Source organism: Hippichthys cyanospilos, chromosome 9 (genome assembly GCF_059441005.1).
Source record: "Hippichthys cyanospilos isolate Australia breed blue-spotted pipefish chromosome 9, RoL_Hcya_1.0, whole genome shotgun sequence".
Classification (NCBI taxonomy): domain Eukaryota; kingdom Metazoa; phylum Chordata; class Actinopteri; order Syngnathiformes; family Syngnathidae; genus Hippichthys; species Hippichthys cyanospilos.
The window spans coordinates 970,001-995,286 of record NC_142377.1 but is presented as its reverse complement, the minus strand read 5'-3'; the positions used below and the strand labels follow the sequence as shown (position 1 = coordinate 995,286).

Genomic DNA, 25,286 nt, shown 5'->3' with positions numbered 1-25,286 from the left:
CCAAACGTAAGAGATTCACATCTCTTGTTATATGAGGGACATATTTCAAAATGTAATCACTTTACCAGATGAGTCTCTGCCCCTGCGGGATGGCCAACCTCCCATTAGACATGGTTACTGGGACCTGATCGAAGGTATCAAATGCAAGTGCCGGTCCAGTCCACTGTGGGAAGGTCCATTTCAACTGTTGACAACCCAGCTCCTGTGAGGATCCTCCTGTGAGGATCGCTGAACGACCATCTTGGGTCAACTTACACTGCAAAGGCAGGTACCATTGACAAACAGCACACCTTGGTTGAGGGGCGGAGTCTGACAACAAAGGGGATAGGCATATGGAGCCTATCCGTCTCATCACCCGTGAAATAGGAAGAAGTTTGTTCCCGAGAAAGCCCCTAGCCACTATGGGAGCTGTGAAGTCGCAGGGCCTGACCATCCTGCAAGAAGTGACCCTGAGCCTCCGGGCCCCCACCTGTACCGACAAGAGGGTGACACGCAATCCAAAACAAAGGTCGGCTGTCTTTCTTGGACCTTTACTGATGGGGCAAGAGACCCAGCTTGCAAGTACACACACACACACACACATATACACTAAACGCCTGACCAAGTGCAAAACAAGAGCACTGTTTGCTACAAATATGCAGTTAATGTGCTAATAACCTCTCCCTCCCTCAAAAGATAGAAAGATGGCTGCGTCCTAGCTCAAAAAAGAAATCAGACACTGAAAGAAAAAATAAAGAACATGCAACATCACATTGACTGAAAGCCAGGAGCAATATTATGTATAATATTGTTGTGCTTGATGTTTCATCTGATGCGGCTTCTGCCTGATGAGGAAGAAGATAGAAGCAATGTCATTCGAGGACCACGACTTGTGTTAAATGGAAACCATGACATGAGCCATGATGATGATATATAATCCCCTGTTTAACACTAGGGTTGGCTGTATTTGTGTCGTTTTGTCTCCGTCTTCAGCCGTTTTTTGATTATTGCTCTTATTTTCTGGTCCCGTCAAACTGCCTGCGCTGCAACTCGTCACTCAGATGCTGGTTCGTCCAAGACATTACGAGGTATTTTTAAAAGACCTCTTTCAATTCTTTAAATCTTTTAGTGTTTTTTAGGGAATGTTTGTATTAGTGGTATCGGTACTTGTATTGGTATAGGGGAATACTCAAGTGGTGAGAATTTGTACTGGTATTGGTCTGTAAAACAGAGGTAATGAACTTCCCACCTCACCAATGTATATACTGTAAGTAATCAGTTATTGAGTAATTTTTGGACGAAAGGTAAATCAGGTACCTCTGAGAGTCTGATCTCCCTTGCAAGATCTTTGATAAGCTGTGAGGGTTGCATATTTTCTGGAAGCTCATCTTCATGTTCTAATAGAGCCTTTCATGGGGAAAAACAAATAAAACATGACATGTTTGTATAATGTTTATGCATGTTTATAGAATTTGCCAAACAAAATCCCTCTGTACCTGCTTTTTTGTCCATGCTCTGAATGCTCCGTTAATGATTTTGGCACCATGGATAAGATATAAGGCTGGCTGCTTATTTGCTTTATGAAAGCCTGCAAGGAGAGAAATCAAAGTTATTACATGAGGAAAAAAATCAAGATGTGTTTTTTAAGTGCAACTAGATTATTATCATACTAATGAAACTGTAACAGAAATCTTCACAGATTTCAACTCAAAGTTCACAGATTTCAGAAAAAGTAAAGACCAGGAATGCAATCTGGTCAAAACAGAGCATCTTGAATATCTTGCTAAATGAGAAAATCTTGGGATTTTTTTTTTTTTTTTTTTGAGAAATATTTTGTAACATATACGCTTTTTCACGTCATAAAGCTTTTATGCTTTTAAGGTTTAAGTCAGTGATCGGTAACTCCGGTCCGAGGGAACAGCTATCCTGTATATATTTGATGTCTCCCTTCTATACCGGGTTTTTGACATACCTGATTCAAAGAATCAGGATCATTGTCAGGCTTCTGCTGAGCTTGCTGATCAGTTGATTAATTGAATATCAGGTTGGATATAGAAGTGAGATATCAATAATATGAAGGTATGTGGCTCTCCTGGGTTAGGTTCTATGGTAAACGAGGTCTGGTTTCAACAAAATGATCAAACTTGAATAGAGACAACACCACTTTATTGAATTTGCCGGTCAAAACCTTGTCCCAAATGAAAGCACAGTTAGCGTTATTGCAAACAGTTGATGGAATGCACCTAGTGCTTTAATCTAATGGGGAAGATGTTGCAGTTAATGTTGTTTAGTTGTAATATTTGCATCAGGAACTGTTTTGAAATGTCTTAAATGCTGCTCAAATAATTGCTTCAGCCTAGAAAGGGCTGAGATTGCAATAATAGGTGAAAAAAATAGATGAAAGAATTGTCACAAAGTGAAGAACTGAAGTAATATTTGCGTGCGAGCATTTTCTCAATTTGTCTCCAGAAATGGCAGAATCTTTAACATAACCAGCACTTGCCTTGCAGATTTTTTTAATTTATTGTCCTTTGATGACAGTATAGTAAGAGATATGGGGCAAGGCTTGTTCCTCACATATACGGGAGAGCAAAAGAAACCAATCATTTGACTATTAAATGTTTTTAAATCTATATATCCAAATAACACAAGATACTTCAAAACACATTTGATTTCATATGGGGAAACATGTTCAGATAAAACATGCATAATTTCCTCTGGTGTTTGATTAATGATATAAAATTCTGTTAATTTACTTTACTCCTGTTTATACCAAGTGCTGTTTAAAAACGTTTTCTTCGGAAATCAATATTTTACTTGCTTCTTCAATGTCACGCCATACTTCAAAACACATTTGATTTCAATGTTCTTTACACACACAAAAAATCTACACCCAATATATTTTGCATGTATTCAACGTGCATTCACGATGCTTACATTTACTATCGACAAAATCAACTAATTCCTTAAATCCAACCACTTCATGTTGAGACAAGGATAAGATCACCAGTTATAATGACCGTAAACCGCTAGTTGCTATGGTAAATCCCACTGGCTCCGCTTTGCAGCAGCTCCCCTGTTTTGCAAGCCATCTATGCTGTATCAATGTCTGCAAATTTTAACTTTTGGAGCCGGTGGATCAGCTTCTCCTCAAGTAATTACATTCTATACTGCATTCAATTTTTGTTCCCAGAGTTTACATCACCAAATGTCCCCGTTTATGTTACGGCTCTAATAATTTACACCTCACCAGAGAGGCATCTTACCAGATGCTTAAACCTCCTCAACTGACTCCTCTCAACATGGAGGAGCAATGGGTCGACACTTAGTATCCCCTGGATGAATGAGAGTCTCACCTTATCTCCAAAGGAGAGCCCAGACACCCTGTGGAGGAAACTTCCAGTCACAACCCACAGCTTGTCACCATAGGTGAGGGCAGAAATGTACAGTAGTACATTGTACAAGTACAAGTGTACTGGTAGATAGCAAGCTTCACCTTTTGACTCTTTCTTTACGAGGACAGATCGGTAAAGAGTCCACATTACTGCAGACCGATCTGCCTGTTGATCTCCCAGTCCATCTTACACTCACTTAAGACCCACTGATATTTTAACTCCTCCACTTTGCGACGACCTAATCCCCAACTCGGAAAGGGTATTCCACCCTTTTTCAACTGAGAACCTGGGTCTCAAGTTTTGGAGGTGTTGACTTCATCCCAGCCAGCTCACACTTGGTTATAAACTGCTCCAATGAGGTAACTGCCTGAAGGAGCCAACAGCACAACATCATCTACAAACAAGGGATGCAATACTGGGACTTCCAAACTGGACCCCCTCAATGCTTCGCCTGTGCCTAGAAATTCTGTCCATAAGAATAATAAACAGAATCAGTGATAAAGGGCAGCCTTGGTGGAGTCCAACCCCCACTGGAAATGGATTCAACTTACTGTCAACAATTCAGACCAAACTCTGACAATGTTGGTACAGGGACCAGACGGCCTGTATCAGAGTGTTTGGTTCCTCGTACTCCCACCCCTAAAAAACTCTCAGATGAACGCAGTCCAAAGCCTTTTAAAGTCCACAAAAAACATGTAGACTGGTTGGGAGAACTCTCATGCACCTTCAAGGATCCTGCCAAGGTTTAGAGCTGGTTTACTGTTCCACGGCTGGGACAAAAACAATACTGCTCCTCCTGAATCTGAGGTTTGATCTCCTCATGGACCCTCCTCTACAGAACTCCTAAATAGACTTTACCGGGGAGTAGGCATGGAATGATATCAGATTCTGACAGTACGATACGACAAAAATATCACGGTATCGTGGTACCACTGAATTGAAATTATAGCTCACAAAAAATACAGTTTTAAAATCTTTTGGAGTAAATTGTCATTTTCGACATTATAACAACGGTTTTATTTTTAAACAAAATATATAATAGAGAATTTGTTAAAATAACAAACATTTACTGTGCTAAATTTAAAATAATATGTATATAAAATTTAAACAAACCTTTAGTGAGCAACATGGGTTTTGCGCACCAAAAAACATATACATGGATTCTTTCTGATTGAACACATCCAATTTTAACTGAAATATCAGCATTTAATTTGTACAAAATAACGTTTTTTAAAATGACCAATCATTCAACTATTATGTGTACAATTGAAAGAACAATGTGGATTCTGTCATTTTACATTGACAATTTTCAACTATCAATCAATCAATTAATAGCACAATGAGATCTGTCACTTTGAGTTGACTAATTCCCCATGCATGCACGCACATATGTACACATAAACAATCTTTGAGTAACTGGGGAATCTACCTGTCACTCGGGCTCTCGCCCGCTTCCGCACTACAGCAAGCAAAAGAGATCATACGACACCAATTTGCGGTTGCTTTGAGTTAGGCCGCTCAGCATTTGGAATGCTACTTTTTGCGTCTAGTAGCATCCTTGGTCGCTAGTGAAACACCACCTTAGACGGCTAGTGGTGACCAACATTCACGTTAAAAAAACACCAGATGGCATTTGGAACTGGTGTTGCTAATGCTGTTGACTAATGTTAATGCTTCAAATGGCATCTGGCATTTTTCAAAATAAACATTGGTCGCTATTGGTCGCTGCTCTGCATCCAGAGGGTGTTCTCAACGCTGTCTATGATCCCGCTATACGTAAAAAGTGGTGATTTAAAAGCAACAAGGGTCTGGGCGGATCGAATGGACAGTGGCAGACTATTCCAGAGCCTTGGGCCGGCCGCTGGTCAGCAGACCGAAGGGCTAGAACAGAGGTATGTTGGTGCAGGAGTACAGCTAGGTAAAGGGGGCGGGCCATTTAGGGCTTTGAAGGGGATCAGTAATATTATAAATTGTATTCTGAAAGGAATGGGTAGACAGTGCAGAGACGCCAGTACTGGAGTGATGTCCAATTATTTCTTGGTATGGGTGAGGAGATGAGCAACAGTGTTTTGAAAAGCAAATTATGGTTCCGACATTAAACATGAAATAGTTCACCTTTAAATCTTTCAAGAAGATGGCGTCCAAAGTACCAGCATGCCGTCTCAAAGTTGGGGAATGGGGTGAGGGTTTTCACCTTTAGTCGCTTCTCAATTTCATGTGCTCTAAGGGAAATAACTGAACTGCATTAGCATGAATTAAGTGTGAAATGTCAAAATTTTAGCAAACAAATATATTACAAAGGCAGAAGAAGAGGTGACAGTGTGTGTGATAAGAAAAAAAATGTTCAGACCTCATCTGCATCTCAACACTCAGGTTGTGGACAAAATGACCAGAGAATGCCAAGCAGTCAACTGGAGTCAGAATAGCATTGATCCAACCTGAACAAATAATCCATGACAAACTGTCTTTAGTTACACAGATAGGTAAAAACAAAGCTCCATAATTTCTTAACTGTGGTTCCTGTAACCTTAGTCAATAGTACATATAGTAACACAAACATATGTTAAACGTGCCAAGGAACAATTATGAAATAGAACTTAAAAGATGAAAATCTTTGGCTGTGCTCAAAAGCAGTTTAAAAAAAATATAGTATTCGAAAAATAAAAAATTGAGTAAGATCTTGTATAAAAGTTTGTTACATGTAAACAAGAAGAAATATGTATGCACTGTATATAATGTATGTATGTATGTACGTGTATGTATGTATATACAGAATCTAATGTGTATAACATATATATATATATATATATATATATATATATATATATATATATATACACACACATATATATATACAGCGTTAATGAGTACACCCCCTTTAAAAAGTTATACTTTTCATAATATATCATTGAAAATAAATGGTATTTACAAAACGTGCATAAGTTAAGTTTCATACAGCAACTGTTGAAGATTTGACTCATAAGAAAGTTAAATAATATAACTCAGATTACATATTTCTCAGTTTTAGTTCAATTTCTGTGGTGCAAAAAGGAGTACACCCCACTGTAGTTCTCTGATCAAAGCTACAATTTAGGCTCCTAATGTGTAATTGATTAACCATTCAACAACAGGTGAGTCTAATTAGTCATCACACAGGTGTTCATTAGGCAGTTGGCTACAAAAGGGTGTCACCTGAAGCAAACCACCCCTGCTGTCCACAATGGCACCACATGGAAGAGAACTGACACCAGATCTGCGCCAGAAAATAATTTCTGCACACCAGAAAGGTAGAGGCTACAAGACCATAAGTAAAGCCTTACTTATTAGCAAGAATACAGTTGCAAAAGTAATTCAAAAGTTTAAGAAAGCTGGAACTCCAACCATTGCACAGAGATGTCCAGGTCGACCATGAAAGTTAACACCACGGCAGGAACGTCTAGTTATGAGAAAGGTTGAAGAAAACCGGCATGCAAGTACAAGGGACTTATCTGTGGAAGTACAAAGTGTAATTGGAGTGCCTGTGTCTCGTCACCTAATACGCCGGACAGTGCAGAGGAATAGCATGCATGCATGTCGTCCTCGGAGGAAGCCTCTCCTAAAGCCCCGCCACAAGAATGCCTGTCTAGAGTTTGCTATGGCCCATTTCATGAAAGATGAGCGCTACTGGGACTCTATACTGTGGAGTGATGAGACCAAAATCAATCTCTTTGGAACCGATGGCTTCAAAACTGTCTGGCGTCGCAAGGGTGAAGAATACAAAGAAAAGTGCATGGTGCCCACAGTGAAACATGGTGGTGGTAGTGTCCTTGTGTGGGGCTGCATGAGTGCTGCTGGTGTTGGGGAGCTGCATTTGATCGATGGCATCATGAATTCAGCAATGTACTGCCACATACTGAACACTAAGATGCTTCCATTCCTTAATGCCCTTGGTCGTCATCCCCTATTCCAACACGACAATGACCCCCAAGCATACATCTAAAGCCACTGCAGCCTTTCTGAAAAGCAAGAAGGTGACAGTGATTCCATGGCCAAATATGTCACCTGATCTCAACCCAATTGAGCATCTGTGGGGAATTCTGAAGAGACAGGTTGAGTGTCACTCTCCATCCAACCTCCAATCTCTAAAAGAGATCATAGTAGAAGAATGGAAAAAGATTGATGTTGCCAAATGTTCCCAACTTGTCCATTCTATGCCCAGGAGACTTGGAGCTGTCATTGCAAATTACGGAGGACATACAAAGTACTGAATGTTCTGAATTTAGCAGTTTTGTTGTGGGGTGTACTCATTTCTGCGCCACCCTAATTTCTGTTAAACTAAAAAATCTAAGTCATCTAAGTTATATTAAACTTTTTTGTTTCAGTTATCTGTTCAGGTGTTATGATAAACTTCATCTGTGAATATTTTGGGAGTATTTGTTTTATTTTCATTCAAATATTATATAAAATGTTACTTTTCAGAGGGGGTGTACTCATTAACGCTGGGCGCTATATATATATATATATATATATATATATATATATATACAGTATATATATACAGTCAGCCCCCTGCTTACGAGCATCCTGATTTGCGAACATTCCGCCTTACGAGCGTGGATCAGGGAGAATTTTGTCCTCCGCTTACGAGCAAACCTCTCGTCTTGCGAGCATTCCGTCAAACCAGCCATTGAGTATGTAGAAATGTTCTCGCCTAACTGCGTCAATATATTCAGCAGTTGCGTCATCTACAATCATTAATAGATACTTATGGCGGTAACGTGAACGCTATTGGTCTTACAATCTCACACTGACTGTCTCACTCACGGTGTCTAAATATATTACCATTTAAGTGTAGTGTTTGTACAGCTAAAGGGAAAAACAGCTGACATGAAATTAAATGTGCCGATTGCAGGACAAAGAATTGTCATTGGTTTAAATGTGTGTTTTTTTTTTAATTAATTGTCAATACATTCCAACCGTTTAAAAAAAAGTGTGAATAATTATCAGTCAGTCAAGGAGACGCCAATATGCTATTGGTCGATTAAGGTCACCCGGTCTCACTCACGGAGATGCTATTGGCCGGCGTCACACGTCAATCACAGAAATGCCGATATGCTATTGGCCGAACGCCTTTATCTAGCTTGATGGGACAGGATGGAAGGAAGTAGACAAAATGAGTGAAAAACGGAATGTTTTGAAGACTTTGCAAACTTTATCTGTTAGACATAGCTTCTAAAATTACTAGCAGCGGTAAAGGAAGAAATAAGAGGATGATGTTTTAGTATCTCCGTGATTTGCACCATGACTGAAAGAGTTACTGTAACACTGTAAGACCAATAGCCTATATGCGTTGCCGTATTAACTCAAGAGGTTAATCTCTGCACCCTATTACGGGTGATGATACAGCGCCATATAATGGTTGCTAGACAAGATTGCATGTCAGGTTAGTCGGCGATCTCCCGATATGCATTGGGACAGCGTCATTGTTGCAATTTTGTGAGTTGTAACCAAAGGTGAACTGACGCTCGAACAAGCCATAAGTGTGCTGCCTAGTAAATGCAACACACACAACCACCTCTCCGCTTCCACCGTGCTCAATTCACGTCGGGAAAAACAGTTGACATGAAATTAAGTGTGCCGATTGCAGGACAAAAAATCGTCACAGATTTAAATGTGTTTTAATCAATAAGATGTCAATACATTCCAACCGTTTAAAAAAAAAGTGCAAATAATTATCAGTCAGTCAAGGAGACGCCAATATGCTATTGGTCGATTAAGGTCACCCGGTCTCACTCACGGAGATGCTATTGGCCGGTGTCACACGTCAATCACAGAAGTGCCGATATGCTATTGGCCGAACGCCTTTATCTAGCTTGATGGCACAGCTGGTTGGGATGGAAGGAAGTAGAGAAAACCCTGACTGAAAAAGTTACTTTGACACTGTAAGACCAATAGCATATCTGATTTACCGTATTGACTTAGAGCATTCATCTCTGCTCATCTCTGCTTATCTCAGCACAAGTCACGTCTTTCCAAAGGTAAAAGTCATTTATCCTTTGTATTTGTTATTTAATGCAACTGTACAGTAGATTATGTCACTTAATATTAATTTATGTATACAGCGTGATGATTTTACCTAAGGCTTCTGCGCGCGTTGCACGCACTCACGAATTAACATGGGTTTGGATTGCCCGCTATACGAGCAATTCGAGATACGAGCGTAGCCGCTGAACGGATTAAGTTCGTAACCCGGGGGCCCACTGTATATATATATATATATATATATATATATATATATATATATATATATATATATATATATATATATATATATATATACACAATGGGCCCCCGTGTTACGAGATTAATCCGTTCCGCGGTTGGGCTCAGAAGGCGAATTCACCGTATGGCGGGCAATTCAAACCTATGTTAATTAGCTAATGCATTTAGAACCCCCGTTTTCATATAAATCATTTTCTTACTCCTCTCTTTAACACCACTAGCAATCTTGACACCAATGGCTAACCCGGTCAAGTTTGAATTAGCAGTAAAATGCACTATAAATATGGTTTTGTAATAGAACAAAGCTTTACCATTCCGCCATTTTGAACTGAAAGAGGCCGACAAATAGCAGGCCAGCATCTCCGTCATGTGACACCAACAGAAAATAAGTGCAATTACCTAAAAACTCCTGCAGATGAAGACAAAACCACAAATACAGCCAACCCCCTATGGTCATGACAGTTGTTTTTGTCGCAAGGCCGGGAAAATACCGTAAACAGGGGAAAAAAAAAACTCAGTGTTGCACATCGCAACATGAAAAAAAACGTAAGCCAGGGACGCTGTAACACGGTGGTCCACTGTAGACATAAACAATAATAAAATTTAATATTCTCCATATTCTGTTCTTTTGGTATCATATAATAAATACATATTACATCCATTTGGTTATGCTACTTCTAGTGTTGTAGTTTTAAGTTGGAGTTCTTAGCCAATTAGAATTAAGTTAACTTGTGTCGCGAGGCTGTATGTAATCTGCCTGCTCCTGGAGGTGCTAGGGCATTTGCGTCAACAGTTCCAGAATCCTGCACAAGCGCAGATAGATATGTGAGCAGCCCATATGCCTTAACAAACAGCTGTACGAGCCAACAGAGTCATCTAGAGGTCTCACGTTGAAGGTGACGTGAGTGAATGCTGAGCTAACCCAAATAGTTCTGCTAGGAATGCCTTTTGTTTGCAAAGGATCAATTTGGTGTTTGGAGCTACACTGCATCTGGAAACTTCAATTGTTTAACCTAGGCAGCAACGTGACACCAAAGCACGTCTGGACACACGCCTAACCCTAACTGCTTTTAAAATCTTATGGGGACACCCGAGTGGATATACAGTATTGTACATCTCAGTCTAAAGGTAAAGAGAGTTCCTCAATGCGCTACGGTGCTTTTAAAAAACTTTTGGGAACACCCGAGTGGATACACTGTACATCTCAGTGCAAACAGAAAGCTTGAGCCTGAAGAGGTCAAGAAAAATTGGGAGATATTGAAAAGACTGATGGATTGTGACGTTGTTTTGGTGAGTGGAAGCCTTTTCTTTACTTATTGTTTCATTTTTAATATGTTTGTGTTATTTTATTTTGTTCATATTCAATTAATAGTAAAGAAATAAAATGATGTCCTTTTTATATTAAACTGCGATTTGTAATTTAGACTTCATAAAATTTCGTCGATATTTATTTTAAATTATTAATTTGTTGAAGTTTTGACAGAATAATGACAAGTTTTGATGGCTGATGCGGGTTTTTTTGACATTTAAAACCTCCGGAAAATAGCCTGTGAAGCCCAGTAATCCATATGTGTGCGCGCATGAGCGGTGTTTATTCAAGAGTCTGACATCACAGAAGGCGTAAGTCTGAAAGTCACGGACCACCACTGTGTATATATATATATGTACACACTTGCTGGAACCGTCACTGTGTATATATATGTACACACTTGCTGGAACGCCGACAACTTCAGGAGGAGTTGGCTGCCGCTCAAGTTACAACCATGAAGACGCTGGCACAGATACAGGCACATCTTCCAGCACAACCGCTCTGCAATGTTATTTTTTTTTTTTTGTAATGGCAATAGTAAGTAATCTATCCAGGGGGAAACTGAGTCTTCACTGTTAGAAAAAGTGCAGTGTTGACCTGTTGCCAGGTACCAAAGCCTGTCACATTCCGTGTACCTAATCCTCTGTCCTTGCTTGCAGATTGGGGAGCAGAACCACTGGCCGCACACCTGCTCCTCATTCTAATCAGGAGACCATTTAGGTGCGGTCAGAGGATTATTGCTTTATGCAGCCTTCAGTGCCCATGCCAGCTTCTTGTTCCTCGTTTCCTCGAACCATAGTGTTACTACCTAAGAATTTATTTTGCTACTTTCGCTATCTAGCCCTAGCTGTTTTTCCTGATAAGCTATTTGTGTTGGAACTTTGTATTTCTTAGCGACGTCCTCCCACCGGTTACGCCCCAGAGTCTCGTGAGTTACATGCCTTTTTGCATTATCTCTTTTATTTGTACTTTTGAGCCTTGTTCACCTTTGTGTTGCACTTTGAAGAATTTCCGTTGTTACTTCACGCGTTGCGTGCTCTTTCTGTAATAAACCATTTAATCCCACCCAAGTCCTTCTCTGAATGTTACAGGGTTCACTTCTCACTCGTCTGGGTCCCGCACCGTGACAAAGCCTAAGCGAATTAGCAATTATGCACATCCCCAAAACGCATGTTCCTTTTCTCTGTACCTACTAAAACTCGCACAAGAAGGACAAATGTTTGTTTGTCTGTCTTCAGAGTTAAGCAAATGCACATAAGTCAGGATCCCGGGCCGTTTTATTTTTTAAGAATCTACCGATAGTCCTCAATATTTTCAGCAATGCGACATGTAGGCATCACTTTCCCTTGGCCCAGTATTTTATGCACTTTCACAAATAGTAGTTATCATGCCTTCGTCTTCAATCAATGCTGAGAAACAAGCAAGGAAACGGTGGTCCAAGGTCCTTCTTTTTCATCACATTCCGTGAATTGAAACAAAGATGCATTTATATCTAACATTATCCAAAAGTACAATGACCTATACATGTAAAAACAAGCTCTGACTAAATAATATAGGTGAAAATGCTTCAAGAATACTGCTTACAAATAAAGATTCAAAGAGATTTACTGTCACATGTATAGCACAAAACCACACAGTGAAATTCTTACTCTGTCCACCTCCCGAGCAGACCACATTCCAAATCGAACAAATAATAATTAAAAGTAGGAAAAAGAACAGTCCTGAATTCGCAGTGGTTGAAGTGCCCCGCTGTGATGAACACAGCGTTCGACAATATCGGCTAACCTATATGATAGGGGCGGGGTTTCAAAATACTTGAATCATATTTCCTATGCCACCAGTGTTAAAAACCTTAATATTTCAGTTTTTGCACTGTGCTAATCCTGTTTGAGCAATTTAACGGTACTAATAGTGACACCTGGTGCCAGACAAGAGAGAGTTTTTATGAGAGTCCATTCCTACAGACATCTGTTGCCATACACTCCATCATAGTGATAGCATCATATTGTGGCAGAAAATAATATAACATCACTTTTGCATTTTTATTAAATAAAATAGTTTACATTATTACTATTCTCCTTCTGAATGCATCTACTTCTTTAAGCCACATACATGCACACAAAATCACCAACCTTATAACACACTTTGGACCTGCTACAAAACTTGCCTATTCTTTCAATACTGTTTTGCCTCCCAATGCTTACTAATGACAATTTGACCTTTTCTAAAACATTGACTTATACTGTTCGCCTGCATATGCACATGCATAATACATTCATACCCAAACATGTTCATACCTCGAACTGCTCATCCTTCAACGTGCTCACATCTGCGAGGGCCCGTTATAGCTGCGTGCAGCTCTAGTTAGGGCCCGAGCAGCTACCGCTGCGAGAGCCCTCTTGTTTTTCTCCGGATTATTATTAGGGCCCGAGCAGCTACCGCTGCGAGAGCCCTCGTTTTTCTCCGGATTATTATTATTATTATTATTATTAGGGCCCGAGCAGCTACCGCTGCGAGAGCCCTCTTGTTTTTCTCCGGATTATTATTAGGGCCCGAGCAGCTACCGCTGCGAGAGCCCTCTTGTTTTTCTCCGGATTATTATTATAAGGGCCCGAGCAGCTACCGCTGCGAGAGCCCTCTTGTTTTTCTCCAGATTATTATTCTTATTATTATTATTATTTACTGTGCAGCGCTTTTCCATTTTTGAGGGCCTAAACATGCACGAAAAGTCACCAAAATTTGCACATTTGTTGGGCCCGGTGAAAAATTTGATATTTTTGTGTTTCCCAAAAAAATGCAAAAAAAATGGCTCTGCAGCGCCACCTAAGGTCGAAAAAGTGCACCTGGTCCCGGCCCGTTTGACCTAGAGCTACGAAAATTTTTAGGCATATGTAGGACCTAGAGACCTACAAAAAAGTCAGCGTGAGCCATGTGCTCAGATGTACAGAAAAAGAGTTATGAATTTTTGAATGTGCATTTTTGGCCCATTTTTGCACGTTTGCAGGTCCCAAACTGCTCCTTGTTTCTCCTAAACGCTTTACTCAATCGCCTTCAAATTTGCACCTGGTCCCGGCCCGTTTGACCTAGAGCTACGAAAATTTTTAGGCATATGTAGGACCTAGAGACCTACAAAAAAGTCAGCGTGAGCCATGTGCTCAGATGTACAGAAAAAGTTATGAATTTTTCCAGTAAAACTTGCTGTTCTGTGCTTTTGCATCTTTTGCTAGCAGTGTAAGGGATGATTAGCCCCCGAGCAAAGGCTTTAGAGGTCTCCCACACTAGAGATGGGTTATTAGTTGATGAAGAGTTGATAGAGAGAAACAGCCTAAATTCAGTTGTGAAATATGATATAAATTTGTGATCTTTCAAGATTGAAGTGTCCATTCTCCACCCTATGGGTTTTTTAGTAAGACCTTTAAACGTGAAATCCAAATAAACCGCGGCATGATCAGATATTATAATGTTTCCGATTGTACAAGAGGCCACTGATTCTACCAACTGTTTCGGGGTAAAAAAATAATCAATCCTTGTGTAGCATTTATGCGGATTGGAGAAAAAGGTAAATTCTTTATCCGCAGGATGCAATGTTCTCCATACGTCCACATACCCCGAGTCCTCAAAAAGACCAGCAATTTGTTTAGTCTGTTTTGACAGGGATAAAGCACCCAAAGGAAACCTGTGTGAGACAATTAAAGTCTCCTTCTACAATAGTGTTCTCCACTGCAAGATCAGACAACTTTGCAAATGCATCGTTCAGAAAATTGAGGGGGTGGCATGGGGACAGTAGACATTCAAAATAGCTACTTCTTCCCCATTTAAGGAGGCTGCAATAAGTACAAACCGCCCATGTTTGTCCTTGACACATTTTGAGACCCTAATAGGTAAGTTCTTCCTGATTAAAATTGCCACCCCTCTGCTTTTGGAAGTGAAAGATGAGAAATAAATTTGATCAAAGCCACATTGTTGCAGTTTTAAATGTTCCTCATCGTTTAAGTGTGTCTCTTGCAACAAAGCAATGTCAATGTTTTCTTTTTTTAAGGCTAGCAATATCTTCTTTCTTTTGATAGGCGAGTGGCTTCCTTTGATGTTCCATGTACACAGTCTCAATGTATCACATGTCATAACTTTTTGTAGTCAAAATAGTACAAACTCCCAACTGTATTTTAGCTTCCATAATTGTTATGCACCTGACAGTTACCCAGCTAAAAAAAAAACAAGAAAAAGACAACATATAACATAGATAATAGACGTGCCAACAGCACTAACGAGAAAACTTCCCCAGATGGTAACCAGGGGATTACCATAACCTTTTCCATAACTGGACTCAGTTAACCTTCCATTCAACTCCAAATTTAAACACCACTGGAGTGAAATTAGCATCCATCTTTTAACAGTATGAACAAATTATAGATAAACATTTAACGGCTAGCCTGCCCACTAAAAGAAGAAGTTTAGGCAGGACCAGTGAATGCTTCAGTACGATAATATATAACCATCCATTCTTTAAGAAAACAAACTTAAATGCCTCAGTTGAATATTTTCAGTAAGAATTACTGAATCAGCTGCCCCCATGCTCAAACCAAATCAGTTGGTGACTCAGGTGTAGCCTATTTGAGAGTGTCAACAAAGGCCGTGGCTTGGGTGGGAGAGTCGAACATTTTAGTAACTCCGCCATGGATTACTTTCAATGTCGCCGGGTAAAGCATCATATACTTAGCTCCCATGCCCCTCAGCCGTCTCTTCACATCGTTAAAACCTTTTCGTTTCCGTACAACGGCAGCCGACAGATCCTGAAAGAACATGATGGTGGACTCCTGGTATTTCACGGTCCCGTTGCGTCTTGCCGCGTCCAACACCGTCTGCCTGTCCACAAAATTATGGAACCTGATTAGGACGGGTCGGGGTCACTGGTTGGGCCCTGGTTTAGAAGCTAGTGTGCGATGAGCTCTCTCAATCTTCACGCGTCCCGTTTTCGTCTCCAGCCCGAACAGGTCCGGTATCCAGTTCTCGAAAAATTTAGTTGGCTGAGAACTCTCCACATCTTCTGGCAAGCCAACGAGTCGTATATTTTTCCTCCTGCCTCTATTCTCGAGATCGTCAATGTGATCAGCCATGCTCTGAACTTGCTTTTCAAGTGACTGTATCCTCGATTCCGCTTGGTCGGGGCTGCGTTCCACTGCATTGATTCGACTCTCTGCCTCGGTGGCTCGCTCGTCAAACTTCTGAAGTGCCACTGCGTGGGCCTGCAACGCTTCGGATAATGGTCCCTGTTTCTCATCAATCACACGGGTTATATTCGCTGTTATCTCCCGAATAGTTTGACGCAAAGACGGGTCGAGGGTGTCGCCGGTGCCGCTAGCCAGAAGTCGCTCTCCCTCCGCCGGAGCGGTGCCAGGTGCGCAAGCATCGGCATCTGACTTGTTCTTCTTCGATGATTTCTTACCGTCTTTAAGTGGCATCTTGTCAGGTCTTCTCAAAAAGTAAGCATCAATGTTCATATTACACTGTCAAATGTGTAAATTAGCGTGGATGTAGAGTTATATTGAAAATATCAGTGTCGTGGTGAGGAGCTCTGGAAAGTCAACCACTTTCTACGCCGCCATCTTTTCCATCCAACATGGTATTCTTAATCAAGTGCTGATGATGAGCAGGGCCAATAATTAACATCTCTGTTTTACTAGGGTTAAGAAGCAGGAAATTGGAAGACATCCATTGTTTGATCTTGGCAAGGCAGGCCTCCAGTTTACTGCACCTGCACTTGCACGGATCTGTTATTTCTAAAGACATGTACAGTTGGGTATTATCAGCATAGCAATGAAAATTAATAGCATGTTTACGTATAATATTGCCAAGAGGAATCATGTAAATGTTGAGCAGTAAGGGACTAAGTACTGAACCCTGCGGGACACCACATGAGACGGAGAAAGATTCAGAAATCACATTGCCATAAGAGACACTATGCATCCTTCCCAGGATGTGAGATCTGAACCAAGAAAGTGCTGATTCCGAGATACCAACACCTGATATAAGACGTTCTATAAGAATATGATGATCAATAGTGTCAAATGCGTCACTAATGTCAAGCAATAATAATATTAATGAGATGTTGGAATCCATGGCTAAGAGAAGATCATTCGTCACTTTTACAAGGGCTGTCTCAATTGAGTGGTTGGCCCTAAAACCTGACTGAAGGAGTTCAAATCTATTGTTATCTATCATGAAATTGCTAAGCTGTTGTGCTACAACTTTCTCAAGAATTTTGGCAATAAACGGAAGGTGTGTCACTGGTCTATATTTAAAGAGATTTTCAGGATCTAGGTGAGGTTTCTTAAGTAATGGTTGAATGACGGCCGTCTTAAAAGCTTCAGGTACAATGCCAGAGGAGAGCGACAGATTGATAATATTCAAGACAGATGACCCTAAGATCGGGAATAAGTCTTTAACGAGTTTGCCTGGAAGTGGGTCGAGCATGCAGGACGTCGGCTTTGCTGCATTAATCAGTTGTGTAAGACACTCCAGGGATACTAAATCAAACTGGGACAGGGTTACCAGACTTTCAAGAACCTGATTGTCTGAACTAGCATCAGCAATCACAGCCGAGGAGGGTGTAAGTGGCGCTGCCTTTTTTATTTCGTCCCTTATTAGCTGAATCCGCTGCGTCCGCTTGAAATCGTGTGCTGAATGGAGGGAACTATGATTAATCTGCTGATGTTTTGTTAGCTTTGCTACCGTATCAAATATATATTTTGGGTTTTCTTTATTAAGACCAATCATTTTGGAAAAGTAATTTGTTTTTGCTAACCTAAGAGCTTCGTTATATTTCAGCAAGCTATCGCACCAGGACTGACGGAAAACCTCGATTTTAGTTGTTCACTATTTACACTGAGGTTGTCTTCTTAACAATTTAAACATATGCGTTTCATCCGTAAACCGCAGAGTGTGCCGCTTTGGATGAGTTTTTAGTCTCAACGGCGCTATAGAGTTGAAGGAATTTAAGAGAACCGGATTAAAATTGTTTGTGAGCTTATTGACTGAACCAATTAAAGACGGATAGGCAGCTGTTGCGAAAGGCATTAGTAGTTCAGAAAGTGTAGCTGTGGTTGATGAGTTAATATTACGGCTCTGAAAGCCTTGGTTGTGGACAATAAGACCACACTGAGCTAGGACTTCAAATGTTATAAGATAATGATCAAACATAGCGTTAGTATACGGCAAAATTGTGACTTTCGAAGCAGTAAGTCCACGGGTTAACACTAAATCTAAGATATTACCATTCCGGTGTGTTGCTGCTTCTTTGGGTAAAACCAAATGCATCAATTATTGCTTGAAATGCTACAGTAAGTGGCTCCAATGGGGAATTCATAAGAATATCGAAGTCACCCATAATTAATATATTATCTGCATGAGTTATTAAATCAGCCATAAGTTCAGGGAATTCATCTAAGAATCCAGAGTATGGACCGGGAGGACTGTAAATAACTACCACATAGAATGGTGGTGAGGAGCTCAATCACACAACGAGAGACTCAAATGTCTTGAAGGTGTGATTAGTGCTCGTGCTAAGTTTAAGATCAGATTCTGAAATCATGGCGACGCCTCCCCATTTTTTACAAGGACGGGCAATGTGTGAGCACACTAAGTTTGGGGATGAGGCTTCATTTAGTGATAAAAATTCATTTGGTTTTAACCAGGTTTCACAGAGACCAAGCACTTTAAGATTGTGCTCTGTAATAAGATCATTTACAACAAGGGCTTTTAAGTGGAGTGACCTAATATTTATGAAGCTGAATTTAAACTAGGAATTTTTTCCTTAACTATTGTGAGTCTTAATGTTGGTAGTACTAATACTAACAAGATTTTGATTGCTGGGGCTTGGTTTGTATTTTGAAATAATTAAAACCTCGTCGCAATGTTAGTAATGTAGGAATTCGATTGTTGACGGCTACAGCGCACGTATTAATATTAATATTCCGCCTAGGTACTATGTCACTAACCCGACACGGCGACTTTCCTTAATCAACACCACCTCAGCAGAAATCTTATCACTAGGGGATTCAGCATTAGGTATTGAAACAGTGTGTGGATTGCAGTGACCTAGACTATGTGTGTTGTAGCAGTCCAGCCTAGTGCCAGTTAACTCTAGTCTTAACGACTCCACATCCGTTCTAGCAGGCTCGCTACTCGCCTGGATGATAGATCAACAAATATTTGCAAAATTCACACATCTAGAAAACATTTTTTTCAATTTTTTTTCGCTCTATCCTGAGTCCCTCCTGGATGACCGAGCTTCTTGCCGTATCTCTAAGGGAGAGCCTGGACATCTTACGGATGAAACTCATTTCCGCAGCTGGTAAGAATCTGGTTTGGTTTCGGTCATTACCCATAGCTTGTGACCATAGATGAGGGTAGCAATGTCACAGAGTGACCTGAATATTTGTATAATTTAAACAAACTATAACTTTATGTTGTGTAATAAGTAGTGGCATCTCTGTCAGTTCCTTGCACAATTTCTTTACCTGAGCATTGCTTGTAAAAATGTAAGATTCCTTTCTTCTGAGTGTAGGTCTACATAATGTTCTTATCAACAAATTTCATGATATATATTTAACAATACCAATCTGTGGTAAAGATTGATGTGAAATATAAAGTCAGTGTTACTTTTACATGACTGTTGCAAATAGTTAAGAGCATATGGAGGTCAAAATTTCAAAGACTCAATGGCAAAAATAGGCCATAGCCACTTATTTTGGACGATGTTTGAAGGGCCATACCCAGGCAATTTAATTGGCCGGAGGCTTGATTAGACTGGCTCTAATTATTATCATAATTTGTTATCTATCATTAATTATTTATTATATAATTATTACCCAAAAGCAATGGCAGTCTGTGACTTTCACACGTACGCCTTCTGTGACGTCAGACTCTCGAATAAATAGCCCTTATGCGCCCTCGTAGGCATTACTGGGCTACACAGGCTATTTTTCAGAGCTTTTAAAAGTCAATAAACCCATCAACGCATCAATCATTAAAACTTGTCATTATACTTGATGCCTTGAAAATGTAAAAAAAAAAATAATTTTAAATATACACAAAATTTTATGAAGTCAAAATTACAAATCACAGTATTACAGTATATAAGAACATCTTTTTTTCTTTACTATTATTTGAATGTGAACTAAATAAAATAACACAAACATATTAAAAATGAAACCATAAATCAAGAAAAGGCTTGAACTCACTAAAAAAATAGGCGGTCACAATCGATCAGTCTTTTCAATACCTCCCGATTTTTGCTGACCTCTTCATGCTCTCTTTCTCTTCGCGCTGAGATGTACAGTGTACATGTGGGTGTTCCCAATTTTTTTTTAAAATACCGTAGTGCATTGAGGAGCTGCCCTTACCTTTGAACTTAGATGTACAATACTGTATATCTACTTGGGTGTCCCAAAACGTTTTTAAAAGCACTATAGTGCATTGGAGGAGCTCTCTTTACCGTTGAACTGAGATGTACAATACTGTATATCCATTTGGGTGTCCCCCATAAATTATTAAAAGCACCGTCGCCGCGTGTCCAGCCGTGCTTTGGTGTCTTGTTGCTGCCTTGGTTAAACAATTGAAGTTTGCAAATCCAGTGTAGCTCCAAATACCAAATCAATCCTTTGCAAACAAAAGGCATTCCCGCAGAACTTTTTGCCAGGGTTAGCACACGCTCCTGGTAGCCCAGTCAGAAATACGGCCAAGTCTTGACAGGTTAGCAAATAGCTACGCTATGTCTTTAATACAGCCTAAAGTCAGCACCGCGTAGCTTGCTTGTTGAGCCTGTACAGCTGTCTATAACTGTCTATATGTACGGGCTGCTCACATATTCATCTGCGCTTGCGCAGAAGCCCACAACTGTTGACGAGAATGCCCTAGCACCTCTGGGAGCAAACAGATTACATACAGCCTGACGACACAAGTTAGCTGAATTCTAATTGGCTAAAAACTCCAACTTAAAACTACAACACTAGAAGGAGCGTAACCAAATGGATATAATATGACACAAAAATAACAGAATAGGGAGAATATTTCTTTAAATTAAAAAAAAATATATATATATATATATATAAATATATATATATATATATATATATATATATATATATATATATATTTATATATATATATATATATATATATATATATATATATATATATATATATATATATATCTTTAGTAAAAATGAATTTAAAATGAAATTGACTTTAAGTAGCTATCATAATTATTATTGTTTTGATAACCATGTCAGGTTATGTTAGGCAAACAGAGAAGGCCGTGCTCCCTGATGGTCCACCACTGCCTAAAAAGACAACTGAAATTTAATTTATCGCATGTCATATGATGTGAAGGTAATTTTGCAGTCCTTACCTGATGGGATGAACAAAGTCTGTCCTTGCTTCAGAGGGCATTTGTAACATTTGTCCACTTGGTCAGCAAAAAACATTTCACTGTAATTGGATGATGACCTCCAGCGCTCATACAGAGAAAGGTTGGCAGAAGTGGGCTTGATGAGAAAGAACATTTTTTCACCCTGGAAATACATGACATGTCATTTCGTGGACTAACAAAGAGTGAAACCATTCAAGAAGTTATAATGTAGTTGTTCCAAAAAAATGGTACCTTTAATACATGATACCAAACAGAGGAACCACCACACTCAATGTGGAAGTCTGTGTAGCTGTCTTTGACACAGATGACACAGTATTTATTGACTTTTGGCTTTCCAAGCAGAGCATCCACAGGCCAGTAGTTTTCCACCCAAGATAAGCGCTTTACAATTTCAGGAGGCTCAACAATACTATTCATCCTGTTCAAGTGAAAAAAAAAGTGAGAATTGAATTTGGGCATAGACACCACTACAGTCAGAATTTTAGAGTATTTTAAACAAATACGTGTTTACCTTGAGTCAGAGAACTCCAAATTTATTATGTTTAATACTTTCTTTCTGTTAGTGCTATAATAATAATCAACAAACTCTTTAAGCTTCATCTTGCTATCAGTCTGTTTAGTGACATCAACAACATCAATTTCAGCATCAGGACCTGAGATGTTAAAAAAAAGGCAAAATTACAAAGGCTCCTTAAATCATCATCCAGGTTCATCCATCCATCTTACCAACCAGTCAGCCAGCAGGCACATCCTCCTAGTTTTCGTTTTAAAGTAATACTAAAGCCTAATTTTCCCAGATTTATCATTTGGCACTCATTTCTGCACAATTTGGGCAGAACTGTCGTCATCTCTTACTTTTGGCTGTTTCTGTTAGAGGTGACCAGAATGTATCAGCAAAGCGTGTGTTGGAATACAAAAAAAGATGTGATAACTTTAAGCGTATTACTGTTAAATGTTTTTGTTTGTGTTCTCTAAAGTCTCTTTGTTAGAGATGCAGCTCTTGTGAGTGCACTACAAAGATGAGTAGAGTCTGCTGCCATCAGGAGGAAATTTGTGACCTGAAAATTAATACTGTTTCTGTGCTATGGCCAGGGTGGGACCCAGACAGAAATCTGAAAGGACGAAAAGGCCCCAGTGGTGAAGCTGTGTGAGCAAATATTGATTGTCTTATGTCTTGTCATCTATGTCTGAAAAGTTGTTGTTGAAGTTGCATCTCCTACCAGTGGACTCAGAATGTGAGAGCATTTGAGAAGGGCATTTATTGTTGCGAACAGTTGTTTGGAGTTACCAGAGTACAAAATCTAGAATATCCATCCTGCAGAGGTTCTGCATATGCTCTCTTTTGTTCTCTGTCCCCAGGCCACTAAACTCAAAAATGAAAAAGTCGGGTTATTTTATTTGGATTTTTGATGGCAGGGTTGAGTGTCTGTTAAGGTCCAAGCAGACCGTAATCCAGACCGCACTTTGTATTCGTTTCAGTGTCTGGTAATCTTGTGATGTTTCCTATGTTACTTCCTTCAGTAGTGGTGGTGCGCTAATGACGTGGCAGATGTATCATGAGGCATCCAGCAGATCAGATGTAAGCAATGCAGCCAGACCCGCCAGGCTGATGTATGACAAGCTACAAGTTAAGGCTGGAGCAACTGACTCACCATTTTTTTAATGATATAGTCATTACTGATAGGAACTTAGATGTGCACTGAGTTAAACTTTCATGATGGTGATTATGCCATTAGGTGTAGTTTTTTTAATTTATTTTTTTATTAATGGGATATTTTTGGGGTAAAAAAAAACCCACTCTTTTTTCCTTAAATGGTTCAATGTATATTCAGACAGTAAATGTAGATTCTTGCTTTTGTGCTTTAAGGCAGTGGTCCCCAACCTTTTGATCACCGCGGACCGGTCAACGCCTTAGATTTATATTGCGGAGCAGAGGGGGGGGGCATTATTCATTCCTACACCCTGCGTTTGGCTGTGGCGATGCGAAACGCGGAAAAAGTAAAACAAAATTAACTTCACGCGAAAGGCGAAATTTCGCTTCTCGTGACTGCTGCGCGCGGCCATTCGCGTCTCTCCATTCGCGTCCATTGCGTCGCCCGACGTGCATTCGTGCCCAGTCACTCAAACTCCATTGACTACAAGACAAAACTCTCTGCTTTTTCGCCTCGTTTGCGTTCGGTGTCCACGTACCATTCAACTAAATCATCTCCAAAACATTATTTCGGGTGCAGCCCACCAGTTGATCCACGGACTGGGGACCACAGCTTTAAGGCGATGGACGCGAATGGAGCGACGCAAATGGCCGCGCGCGGTCACGAAAAGCGAAATTTCGCCTTTCCCGTAAAGTTACATTTTTTTTACTTTTTCCGCGTTTCACATTGCGACAGCCAATCAACTTCGGGAACATTCAACGGCTCACTCAGGGGGCAGGAATGAATCAAGGCGGCCACTTTGTGGTCACCGGGAGCGATCCAACACAGCCAGCTGAGCTTTCAATACAAAACGGAGCCAAGCAAGAGCACTCACCTGGCTTGTACAAAGGCGGAAGCGAGAACTTGGGACAACTGGTATGTGCAGCGTTTGCTTCACTTAACAGCTGTTGAACCGTAGTTACTGTGCTAAGCTAACGATAGCGCAGCATTGTCAGCACAATATTTAGCACGTCCTTGGCCACTTGATTGCGACATTGAAACTTTTATTTTTTGGCAGGCGAGTATTGCCCCAAAGAATAAAGGTGCTGTCGGTGAAAATATTTGCTCTGTCACATCCCAGAAAAGTGAAAGTTCTCAGCAATGCTCTTCTTTCCGGATCTACCGTAAAGTGCACAGCAAGCCCGCTTCACTCCCCTCCCCTCTCCTCTCCTCGCGCGACAAAAAAGTGGACAAAAAGTACAACAGCGACAGAAAGGCAGGCCCCCCCCCCGGTCCGCAATATAAATCTAAGGTGTTGACCGGTCCCCCCCGGTCCGCAATATAAATCTAAGGCGTTGACCGCCCCCCCCCCGCAATATAAATGTAAAGCGTTGACCAGTCCGTGGTGATCAAAAGGTTGGTTGGGGACCACTGCTTTAAGGTATAGTGAAAACAGTGTTGGAAACACTGCGAGAACATTTTAAATTAAGATAATCAGTCTATTTTCTTACCAACATAATTTTCCACATCACTGATGTAGAAGGTGGGAGGTGGCATTGCCATGCCCAAACCATCTTTTTTCAGAACAATGATGGGCTCTTCAAAACCGTTCTCTTCCAGGTAAGCCATAGTCAGCTGATTCCCGCTTAGTTTAACAATAATATCTTCACCACTGGACACAACAAACAAACAGTCACTTGAAAAGCTTTGTGATAAATATAGGTTGATGCACTAATTGCTTTTAAATCATATTTGCACGTAGTGTAAAGACATCATAGGTTTCTCTAAACAGCAGAAGACAACAGCACCCTCTAGTGCAGTTCTTCTGAATTATATTTTGACAAGAGCCCCCCCCCCAAGAAAAGAGAAAACGTTTCGTGCCAAACCCACTTGATACGCTAACTATAAATAAGAATATTAACTATAAAACCTGTGAACCAACTTTCAACAACTATTATCTTTTACAGTGTTTATATAGGTTACAGCTTTGTCTAAAACTGAAAAACTACCCACATGCATCAAAGTGCCTTTAATAAAAAAAAGAGAGAAACATTCTTATTTTATTGCAATTACACTTTAGCAAAGCCTTTTCCCTGGGGTCATCCAGCCCCCCCCCGGCACGACCTCGCCCCAACAACCCAACCCCTGCCGCCCCACTATTTGAGAAGCACTGCTCTAGTTTAATAGCAGACATTACATGAAACACTATAAAAGGTGTAAAAAAATAAATAAATCACAGTATGATATGTGTTTTGGTCACTGATGTCACTGTTTAGATCAGT

The 25,286-nt window shown here is 40.2% G+C and overlaps 1 protein-coding gene and 1 pseudogene across 6 annotated transcripts in view; both read right to left on the bottom strand.

Moving 5' to 3' along the window:
• phf2 (PHD finger protein 2) overlaps positions 1-25,286 on the bottom strand; it is a 275,649-nt gene that overhangs the window by 168,338 nt on the left and 82,025 nt on the right. For 5 of the 6 annotated variants that reach the window (XR_015866616.1, XM_088423749.1, XM_088423750.1 and 2 more), the window contains 8 exons: positions 24,516-24,676; positions 21,885-22,026; positions 21,605-21,791; positions 21,353-21,515; positions 5,725-5,812; positions 5,490-5,596; positions 1,476-1,567; positions 1,297-1,386 (listed from right to left, as the gene is read on the bottom strand). Coding sequence is in view for 5 of the 6 variants with exons in the window: in XM_088423749.1 (XP_088279875.1) it covers positions 1,297-1,386; positions 1,476-1,567; positions 5,490-5,596; positions 5,725-5,812; positions 21,353-21,515; positions 21,605-21,791; positions 21,885-22,026; positions 24,516-24,676 (1,030 nt within the window). In the remaining variant the exon portion in view is untranslated. The remainder of the gene's footprint in view (positions 1-1,296; positions 1,387-1,475; positions 1,568-5,489; positions 5,597-5,724; positions 5,813-21,352; positions 21,516-21,604; positions 21,792-21,884; positions 22,027-24,515; positions 24,677-25,286) is intronic. The other variant, XM_088423752.1, reaches the window with a different exon arrangement.
• LOC148417575 (uncharacterized) lies at positions 16,829-19,328 on the bottom strand (annotated as a pseudogene).